We start from the raw sequence: 11,233 nt of genomic DNA, 5'->3' as shown, positions 1-11,233 counted from the left end.
ATGAGGCTCTTTACCTGCTCTAGTTTCAGTCTTCTCATCTTTAACCTCCCTTTAACTTCAGCTCCCAGGTTAACCTCTGAAACCATGGCCAAGGACATGACTCTGTGGTGGGGCTCCGGCTCTCCCCCCTGCTGGAGGGTGCTGATTGCTCTGGAGGAGAAGAACCTGCAGGGATACAACCAAAAACTGCTCTCCTTAGAGAAAGGAGAGCACAAGTCGAAGGAAGTCATGGATGTAAACCCCAGGGGACAGGTAGGCTTGCATCACATTCATACCTTTAAACTGCACTCAAACCCCCACCTCCTGAAGTACTTTATATTCACTGTGCAATTACAAATAATAATGCCTAATTTTGAAGTATATATTAATAACATTCATTCTACTTTATCTTAAAGCTTCCTGCCTTCAAATTTGGGGACATAGTGATCAATGAGTCGTACGGTGCATGCTTCTTCCTGGAGGTGAGAACCTTACTTAAAATTTCATGTCACTGAGGAGTTGTTAAGTTGGAGGGCGACTGGTGATTGCATGCTCTGCAATGCTTTGTATAAGCAGACACCCTACACCGCAGGGTGCACTGCACCTCAGAACAGTTGCTCGTTTCATGTGTTTCCGTGTGCTTTCATGTGTTGTTTTCAGTCCAAGTTCAAGTCCCAGGGAACCAAGCTGATTCCTGACTGCGCCGGCTCCGACAACAATTGCGCTTTGATAGCTTTAATAATGCAGCGTGTGTTTGAGGGCAACACACTTCACCAGAAAATGGGTACGTTAACTCTGTCATGGCCTTCTGAACATACCTGTTGAGCTCGATATCCCTGTATGCTGATGTGGACACTGAAACCAGGGGATTTACAGAGTTTATAAAGAAAATCTTATAAAGTTCTTTCTGTATAACTTAGCTGTTTTTGTTGCCATTCAGAGATTTGCCTTTTGGGATTTTAAACAATGCTTGGCAACATCACGCACAAACCTGCAACCTTTAACCCGCTGAGACTTCATGTCTTCAGCAAACCTCCTCAGAGGCTTTGACATCAACTTTCACCGACGTGGTCCGAGGTGTTCAAAACACATGCAACACACAAAAGAGCTGTGCCTTCACTTAAGAGTGTTACATAATGCATTATTTCTCTGGGGAGTAACCCTCACAACATGCTGGGATGTTAATCTCTGCTCAAATTAGCCTTGCAAGTAAATTCCTGAGACAGTGTAGAAATGACACCAGAAAATCCCATGTAACCAAAATGAACATTTGCTTAACATGATCACTCATTTTTAAATAAGCTGCTATAGATGTTATTTGGGTACCTTTTTATAGTCTTCAGCCTGATGTTAGACAGTAATTGTCTGTTCTGATATTTTGCAGTGGATGTTTTTATGTACAACCGGAGGGTCCCGGAGAATGAGAGGCACGAATCTGCCTTTAAGAGACTCAAGGAGACGCTGACTACTGAGCTGCAGATGTGGGAGGGACACCTGAAGAAGGTATGATGCGCATGCACTCACAAGCACCCAGAGCACGACAGCTACAAAGCTGCAGAAACAGGCAATAACCCTAGCAGGAAGTTATAAGCTGTTGGATGTAATGGGTGCTACCGTGTAAAAGCACTTTGTCTATTTTCTTTTCTTTTTATCCCCTCGGTATTTTGACTCATTATAATGATTTAAAGGGGAAAAAAATGTCCAAAACATCTGTTCACAGAGATATCAATTGATGTTGAACATTTGATGTTTACGTTCCTGAAAACACCAACTCACAGTACAAGATTGTGCAGGAAGTCAGTGTAATGTTTATTTAACTAAGCAAGTCATTGGCAAAACCTTCCTATTTACAATAGTGGCCAGACTGCCTCAAGAGGAAATAGAGGCAAGTCAAAAAAACAAGTACCGAATGTTGACAGTTGGCCGATGCACAGTACTTGGATGATGACGAGCTGATTGTCTGAAGTCTTTTGTTGAGATATGCTCAGCAGCTGCTGTTAAGGAGACAATATATGTAGAAGAATTAGTAAGCCAAGTTTCACCAACTATTTAAAAGATTTTTTTAGCTTCCATCCAAAATCTTTTTTTCTTTGTCTTCTTTTTTAAGACACCAGGCGGTTTCCTGGCAGGGGAGAACTTCTCCATGGCTGATGTGATTGTTTTTCCAAGTGTTGCTCTTCTCTTACACATGGGGTAAGTAAGCTAAATTTGCAAAACTGACTTGTAGCTGCCTGGATTGAATAACAAACAGCAACAAACTCACACCAACTTTCGTCTTTCTTGCAGGCTAAGCAAGGATAAATACCCCAAACTGGCAGAATACTACAAAAAGCTGCAGGGCAGACCAAGCGTCAAAGCCACCTGGCCTCCTACTTGGAAGGAGACCCCAGGACAGGAACTTTTAAAAGATATCTGAGACTGAGAAACCCATCAGCTGGCGAGCACATTTTTCCTGTTGCATTTTTAATTTGTTACCCTGTGCTGCTCTGCAGTGGATATTTGAACATTTGTTACTGAACATGCCATCTTATCTCTGTTGTGCTGTGAGTAAAAGCAATAAAAACTAAGTTTTATTTTTGTTTGCTTCATTATTTTCAAGTTAAATTTCCACCAATAAAATTTGACCTTTGGCGTCAAACCTGGCCCGTCAATGTAAATTTAAAGTTTTGATGCTATTTTTAACGAGGTACCACTCACATTAGTGCTGCGTAGTCTTGACAGGAGAGATCACCAAACAGAAACTTTAAATTAAACTTTTTGCTTTGTTTTCTCTGAAAACATCGCAGTCATGTTTACGAAAACATTTCTATAATTATGCTGCCGTGTCACAATCAGAGCAGTGGCAAAGCCATCAGATTTTTCGTTGGGGTGGCCAGGCCTTTGCTTACATTGCAGTGGTGCAGAAACTGCTTTTGCATTCATTTTGCAGTAGAAGTCATAGTAATTTCTTTTCTCACCCACTCTTTTGATATGAATGCATATTAATGCCTACATTTTAGGCATTCATGTGCAATAACACTATTATGCCTTCAGCTGATCAAAAAAAATCAATAAAACCCTCTAGTGATTGTTGAAGTTATTGTTACTAAAGCTACGATAATTTCAGTGGTGTTGTGCTGCTAAAATATAAACAGGCTTGCTTCAGCAGAAAAGCTTGAATAGCCTAACTTTATAGTAAAATTCCTTTTTATAGCATTTACAAGCTTAAACAAATAAAGCGCAATGAAAGGTCATCATATCAAAAGAGTCCTTTATCTATTGGGTGTGGTGCAACCACTTTTCTCTGCACAAAGGTAACTCAAATGGCCCGTGACAGCATGAGGTTGCATACATGAGGCACTTTGCATTAATCCTTTTCACTGCTATGTTAAATGCACATTCTCCTTATTAAGGATCAGTGAAAGCTCAGTTTGAAAATGCATTTGCAATATTATTTGGATGAGGTGTCCAAATCTGTCCACCAAGTTTGCTGTGATCACAGTTTAAAACCTCATAGGCCCATTTGGTTGTCTTTCGGTGGGGTGTGTTTTTTGGCTCAGCTGTTTGAAGAGGGAGAGAGCAGGTGATTCAGGCTGCAAGGCTATGGGATAGAGGCTGTGTGAGACACCTGTTACACATTGTCTAACCTGCCTCCATTATTTATTCAGTAGCACACCAGACGGAAGCGGGCTTACAATGAGAAGGAGAGCTGGCAGCAGTTTAAAACAGGCTGAATGGAGTATGGAGGTGACCAACAGGAACAAGGAGAGTACAAAGACCAAAAAGCACAATTGTTTCTGAGTGTGTGTGTTGGGAACCCACAACAATTCTGACTTGTTTGAAACATTGCTGCATGGTCCGTCTGAATATACGCTTGCTCAAAAAAGGAGTGTGTCATGCTACGTCTGCAAAATGAAAATACTGAATTAATGGAAACACAGGAAAGCACATTTTCAAATTAAATTCTCGGCATATGCCTTTTCTTTCCTTTTAGGTGTAGAGAAATCCCGATGCAGCCTATTACTGTTGAAACTTGCATGTAATAATATTGCAGGGCTGCAGCTGTGTGTGTGTGTGTTACTTGGACAAAGGGACTTCAGTAAAAACCACGAGTTTTGCCTTTCCTCTAGCAATCATTCACTCAGGAAACAGTCCACTGAAACGGACCCAGAAGAGCAGAGATAGTGATCGCAGCAAATGTGTCCACTGTAGCTTATTTCACCGCTATGTGACATTGGCAATTGTTCAAGTGCACTTTGACAAGAATTCAAAGGCTTACAGAATGAAGCACAAAGCAACTAGTATTATATTGTGTATATTTTAGTGCTAGATGAAATTTGTATTTCAAGTACAAAGATACATAAAATAGTTGATATTAGACACATTCAGAACTAATGCGATTGATGGACGTGAGAGACGTGCCAGAATCGTGTGTGCATGTGTGTACAGGGGGTGAAAACAAAGTGCTAAGTCACCGTGAGTTTCAACAAATCAACAGCATTACTTGTAAGAATATATGAATGCATGAAGAATGATCTTTAAGGGTTTAACATATGCACATTAGATGGATACCAAGGTTGTGACTGTTGACATGCAACCGTATTAATGAAGCACACACAAGTAACGTGCAGGAATGATGACATCTGAACGAACTGCACGGGAGCACGGCAGCAAAGCGCCCAGTGTCACTTTACTCTGTGCACTTGATTTGATCTGAAGGTGAATTGTTTTGTTTGCATTTCCAAACGCTTTTCAACATAAAAATGACAGTTTTGCACACCTGTGAATACGAGCAGCTTTAGATTAAATCACAGTCAATAAATTTAATTGTGCTGCTGCAGAAATCTCTGACTTTCATTATCATGTCATATAAACTGTGGGGTTGTGATGTAAGAGGGTAAGAGATCTCTTGTCAGAAGACCAAAATGGGACGGTACCTAAATCCACCAATCCGGATGTGGAGGGCTGGAGTTTTGCTATAAAACGAGACTGTTTCAGTCGTTGTGGCTTCAGTCTTCTTATCTCTAACCTTCAGTAATTTCAGCTGCCATACTAAGCTGTTCACTCTGAAACCATGGCCAAGGACATGACTCTCTGGTGGGGCTCCGGCTCTCCTCCCTGCTGGCGGGTAATGATCGCTCTGGAGGAGAAGAAACTGCAGGGATACAACCAAAAACTGCTCTCCTTCGAGAAAGGAGAGCACAAGTCAAAGGAAGTCATGGATGTAAACCCCAGGGGACAGGTAGGCTTGCATCACAGGTTTCAATCTGGACTTTGAATGCTTGAACTTGAACCTATTCATATTTTTTCCACTTTGTCTTAAAGCTTCCTGCCTTCAAATGTGGGGACAAAATCATCAACGAGTCCTACGGTGCATGCTTCTTCCTGGAGGTGAGAACTCGAGCAAGCTACTGCCTTGTTGTCAAGGAGATAGGTTGTTGGAGGTCAAGTTGAGGGATTACTAGGTTTACCATGATTGTTTGGACATGCACCCTACACTGCAGAGTAAAAGAAACCAGAGCTTTTTGCTGCTCTTTATAACACTTACTGTTTTCCTGTCTCGACCAACAGTGTGAGTACATGTCCCAGGGAACCAAACTGATCCCTGTGAACTCAAGCGAGAAAGCCCTGGTGCTCCAGCGTACCTTTGAGGGTAACACGCTTCACCAGAAAATGGGTATGTTAGCTTAAAACTTCTCTCTGGTTTTGAACCACAAAGACATAACTGTTGAGTTCCTGCACTTTCACGTCCGATCCCCCAAATTACATTTAGTGAGGTTTTAGTGGGACATGCTCACTCTCTACATGACTTATCTGTTGTTGTTGCCATTAAAAGATCTGCCTTTTGGGATTTTGAGTCAATGATTGGCAACATCACGCACGAACCTGTCACCTTTAAACCACTGATACTTCATGCGTTCAGCAAACCTCCTCAGAGTTGGTTCCCCTGCTCTTCCCGAGGTCAGCGTTGTTCAAAAAACATGCCACCCAAAATAAGTTGTGTGTTCACATAATTAGGCTCTGGCATAATGCACTATTTCCTTGGGAGTAACCCTCACAACAGGATGTTAATCTCCGTTTATCAAAGCAAGCATTTACAGCCTACAGCCTGATGTTACACAGCAATGCACAGACATACCAAAAATACAAAATATGGAAGTGGATGCTGTGCAGTGTGTGGAAACTTTCTTTTTTCTCAAAGCTTTAAATCCTCAGACAGTGGATATATTCATGAAATGTCTGTTCTGATATTTTGCAGCGGATGTTTTTATGTACAACCGGAGGGTCCCGGAGAATGAGAGGCAGGAATCTGCCTTTAAGAGACTCAAGGAGACGCTGACTGGCGAGGTGCAGATGTGGGAGGGACACCTGCAGAAGGTATGTGAATGACCTGCACGCACTTTCACTCTACTGCTACAAGCATCCAGTGCACAAAACTTATACCTACATAGCTGTGTTGCTCTGGCTTTGTGCTCCAACTGCTTTGTAGTGGGAGAAACAGTCTGGGAATTTTTTTCTGAGGAAAGTTTATGTTTTGACACAAACATAATCTTTGCAGGAGGAGGTAAAATCACGTACTTTACACCCAAACAGCCTATTGCACTGTGTTACAGAGATGCAACTCTTTTCTTTAACCAGGCGAGTCACAGGAAAAACCTTCCTACAATCTGGCAGATTCTAAAGCCTCTTAAGAAAACTGGCTTAAGGTTAGAAAAACACCAAAAGTTAAAAAACAAAGCAGCAGGACATGTTTGGATGATATTTGGACAAAGCCAGGCAGACTATCTGTACCAAATTTAAACAGTCAATATATACGCTAACACTGTTTGTGTAAAAATCTTACCTAAAAATTTTACTTATGTTTAAATGTAAAGACACACTGTGGAATATTTAGAATCTGAGTTCTGCACTGTTTTCCCCTCACAGCGCTTTATTTTTTTTCTCTTAGACACCAGGTGGTTTCCTGGCGGGAAAGAGCTTTTCAATGGCTGATGTGATTGTTTATCCATCCGTTGCTCTTCTCTTCCGCATGGGGTAAGTAAGCTATTTTACTAAGGCTGACGTTTAGCTGCTTGGCAAGATGAATGAATGCAATAATAAACAGCAGTGAACTCACCCTGATTTTGATCTCTCCTGCAGGCTAAGTGAGAAACGTTACCCCAAACTGTCAGAATACCATAAAAATCTGAAGGACAGACCCAGCATCAAAGCCACCTGGCCTCCACTTTGGAAGGACACCCCTGGACAGGACTTTTTGAAAGACATCTGAGATTGAGAGGCTCATCAGCTGACAAGCCAATCTTTTCTTGTTGTGTTTTTAATTTGTTACTATTCCTCGTATTTCAGTACAATATGATGAATATTTTTTTAACATATACTTTTCAAAGACCTTTTTATATGTCCACTTAGGTGGACAACTGATGTGTATGGAGTGACACATCAGTGTCCAATGTAGTGGTTTATTTGCAAGTATACCATCAACACTAACACAAATACAAAAAAAAGCCTTTGAATTGCTGTCCACTGCAGTGACCACTATGTGTGAAAGGGTTAAATCCATCCTGCAGCTGTGCAGTTTTGACAGGAAAGGTCACTAAATCAAAACTTTAACGCTTTACTTGATTGTTGTCATTCTTCTCTTTGAAACTGAGCTTTCCTATCTAGGTAGCAACACTTGAGCAATCACTGTATGGATTTGTAAAGACATCAAAGTCACATTAAATGAAACACTGATCTGTTCTACAAAATCCAGGGGACAAAAAACAAACAAACAAAACACCAAAAAACAAAGATCTGATATATGTTGTGCTTCAAAAAAACAACCTGCTACCCACAGTCCAACTCACAAATTATAAAGATGTTCTACAAACACTAGAATTATATTCAGCATCACAAACAAGTGTGTGTGTGTTTATTTCTTTTTAATTCTTAATGGGATAGCTAGTTTAAGTCCCAGGAGAACAAATGTATCACAGGATTTGAAAGAGAAATGAAAAAGAAGCAGAGATTAAAACATAACATAGGAAACACAAACAAAGCATAGAGAGACAGAAAAAACAGAGACTACAGAAGGGAAGACAAAATGTATTGACAGAATTTTTGAGTTCCCAGTTGGAATTTTTATCTGGAACACCCCCTTAACCTGGATTTTTCATTTGGAAAGTTTGAGCAACTCCTCCACCAGGAGGTTAACAATCTATAATGCTGGCAGTGAATGTAAACAGCAGTAAAACTATAACTTGCTGAATAACCATATGCCGAGTCCACAGACGTGCTGCAGCGAAGCACAAACAACAAATGTTATGCTGTATTGCTTGTGATACCCAAATAGCTCTACCTGCCAAAGAAGCAAAAATAAATCCTGTTTTTCCTTCTTTTTCCAACTTTCCTACTGCAACCCACTAATGCATATACCTGACATCACTCCAGAGTTTCAACATCTGACTTCTGAAGTAATATAAATTTAGAGAGTTGAAAATAGCCATCTGTTAAAATATAATATTGAAAATAAAAAGAGAAAGAGAGTCAAGCCTAAAGGTTTTTTTTGTTACATTTGTATTTGGTAACCTGTCATTTAAACATTATTGTCGGATTATGGCAGTTTTAGGTATTAAAATGCTATTGAACTTTCGGGCGCCAGAGGGTGCATAGTGCGCTGTTGGTATTGAGTAGTGTTTTGGGGCACAGAAGAAGAGTAAAACTTCCTGTTATGAAGCTCAACTTGTGTACTGTTTCTACTCTTTATCACAGCATTATACGTTGCTGGCAAAGGAAACCAGTTGCCCCTCTGACCACCAACTTAGGGAGAAAACAAATTTGGGCGCTTGTCCGGTACTAGTGCCGTGGTAGTCAGGTGCTGATCAACTAAGAACCGTGGGATTCATGTCCCTATGCTTAACAGCACTACTATCCAGAGCGACAGACTTCAGCTATCCAGGCATGGCCACTTGGCACGACCTACAATGGGAGATCCAGCAACAGCTTAATCAGCTGACCAGTGGCTCCAACTCGGAATTGCTCCATAAACTTGCAATATCATGTCAAGAAGAAGAGGTGGAAAATCTTCCCCGTGATGACGTAACTGAGATGGAGCTCTTTGATTTTATATTTGACTTTCTGAGAAGTAAATGACTGAAGAGCCTCAAGGATCAGGGGATGTCTCGCCTGCTGATCGGGGGTAGGTGCATGGTAAATTGTTATCTAGATGGGGTCAAACTTTAGATGTTATTGGATAGTGGGACCCAGGCAAGCATAGTGGAGAATTTTTGGGTGCAGAAAGCCTTGCCAAATGTGACAATTAAGCCACTTGAAAGTGTACTCTCAGACCACCCACTCAAAGTTACTGTAACTCATTGGATAGCTGTTCCACTTGATGGGTGGATAGAAGTTCTTAATGAGATCACAAGTAGCAAATAAGCCTCAGTTGCTCTTTATGTTCCCAAGCTAGTAAGTCAACAAGGTGTGAGCAGCCCATTACTAGGCTTCAGTGTAATACAAGAGATAAATGCAGGGAATTGTGATCAAATAGATAACACCAACTTAGTGTATCTTCTTTCAGAGGCTTTGATAATTCAGAAGAGTGATGCTGAAGGTTTTGTCTGTGTGATCAACTCAAAGCCACCCCCGGAAGAGTCACTCCCAGTATTGAGAGTATTGGCTCTAAAATAGGGAAAATTCCAATCCAGAATTCCACAAGGCATGATGTTTTGGTTTTTTTTAACCTCCAAAAGCATTTACTGGGGAAATTGTTGAAAGTACACTTGTAAACATCCATCCAACTACACAGAGGCTCGCAGAACCACACAATGATACCCTTCTGTGCGCTACCCCAGTAAGTTCAACCAGTAATAGACACAGTAATGGGAAGAAATAATTGCAGGGCTGACAACGCAGAAGAAAAATGGCAACCAAATGTTGATTTAGATCACCTGCCTGAGCATGACCAGAGTAAGGTACAGCAAATTCTCTATGAGGAATCAGACATATTTGCTCACAATGATGGAGACACTGAATTGATCTCTTAGTACAGACCTTCCTAAAGTGTGGGGCCCGCCCCCTGGGGGGGGGGGGGCGCAGCAGAGCCATTGCAGGGGGTGCGCGGTATAAAAAGGGGGGAAAAAAACAAAACGCTTGGACACTGCTAGCACGGGGCTCCCACACAAACGCAAAGCAGGAGATGAAGCATAGCTGAATATGTTTCCAAACCAACTTCATTCTAAGCCAAAGACTAGAAAATATGGTGAAGCATATCTGCCCTTTGGCTTCACCTGCACAAGTGCCGAGGTAGGTCTTCCCTGCAGAATTAGTTTTCCCTGTATCGGGAGCATGCGCTGGGCTCTTCAAATCACAGGCAAACAGCATCCCACATTCTTGATTTTTAGTTCACAAACACTTCTCATAATGACTAACTACTCCTGACATTTTGGAGATGTTAGCTCTTTATACAGTAAAGTTACAGTGGGATACAAATAATGTCAGGCTGATCCTGCCAAACAGTATCCCACAGTTGTTTATGTTTTTAAACCCATTTTGCACAGAGAGGCATTTTTGGAAAATGAATTGACAGCAATGTTGAATATTATTACACAGGAAAAAACACAACTACACCTAAAGTAATCACACTGTGACGCCTCTGTCTTTCTAAATGGACTGCGTGTATATATGTAAGCGTGTAAAACCTGAAGATAGTCAGATTAACAGTAACAGTATTTTGCCTCTATCTGCCATTCTGCAATTCATCTCATGTAAACAATAACGTGGCGCACAGCGTGACGTGAAAAAAGGCACATAATTTCAAATCAAATCAAATCAAATCACTTTTATTGTCACATCACATGTGCAGGTACATTGGTACAGCACATGTGAGTGAAATTCTTGTGTGCGAGCTTCACAAGCAACAGAGTTGTGCAAAATACAATAATGTAAACAAGCAAAATACAAGAATGGCTACATCTGAAACTAATAAATATATGTACAATATATAATAGTATATGCATTTCTGGATGTGTATACTAAATATTTTTCTACGTGTGTGTGTGTGTGTGTGTGTGTGTGTGTGTGTGTGTGTGTACACATATTTTACAAATTAAATAGAGTAAACAATAAATAAAATATATAAAAATATACAGAGTTGAGACATGTGCAAAACAGTGGCATTACTGTACAGTATGGAGTGCATCATGTTAAAGTTCCAGTAGTGAAGCTGAGGTGTCTATGACGTGTTCAGCAGTCTGATGGCCTGATGGAAAAAGCTGTCTCTCAGTCTGCTGGTACG

General features: G+C 40.9%; 2 protein-coding genes across 2 annotated transcripts; both read left to right on the top strand.

Annotated features, from left to right (window-relative positions):
- LOC147304295 (glutathione S-transferase A-like) lies at positions 1–2,552 on the top strand. The gene is made up of 6 exons (XM_086280152.1): positions 1–252; positions 396–461; positions 640–763; positions 1,364–1,482; positions 2,087–2,172; positions 2,266–2,552. Exons 1-6 carry the CDS (start codon positions 1–3, stop codon positions 2,393–2,395), a joined length of 777 nt encoding a protein of 258 aa, XP_086136278.1. The 3' UTR covers positions 2,396–2,552.
- Positions 2,553–4,966: 2,414 nt separating this feature from the next.
- Positions 4,967–8,332, top strand: LOC147304294 (glutathione S-transferase A-like). The gene is made up of 6 exons (XM_086279736.1): positions 4,967–5,200; positions 5,284–5,349; positions 5,530–5,635; positions 6,218–6,336; positions 6,908–6,993; positions 7,099–8,332. The coding sequence occupies exons 1-6, from the start codon at positions 5,033–5,035 to the stop codon at positions 7,226–7,228; spliced, it is 675 nt and encodes a 224-aa protein (XP_086135862.1). The 5' UTR covers positions 4,967–5,032; the 3' UTR covers positions 7,229–8,332.
- Positions 8,333–11,233: the final 2,901 nt, after the last annotated feature.

The sequence above is a fragment of the Aulonocara sp. 'chitande type north' Nkhata Bay genome, linkage group LG22 (genome assembly GCF_057382095.1).
Source record: "Aulonocara sp. 'chitande type north' Nkhata Bay isolate Kocher_YH1m ecotype deep benthic linkage group LG22, A_spYH_male_GT1.1, whole genome shotgun sequence".
Lineage (NCBI taxonomy): Eukaryota > Metazoa > Chordata > Actinopteri > Cichliformes > Cichlidae > Aulonocara > Aulonocara sp. 'chitande type north' Nkhata Bay.
The sequence above is the reverse complement of the archived record's forward strand: the minus strand, read 5'-3'. Positions and strand labels throughout refer to the sequence as shown.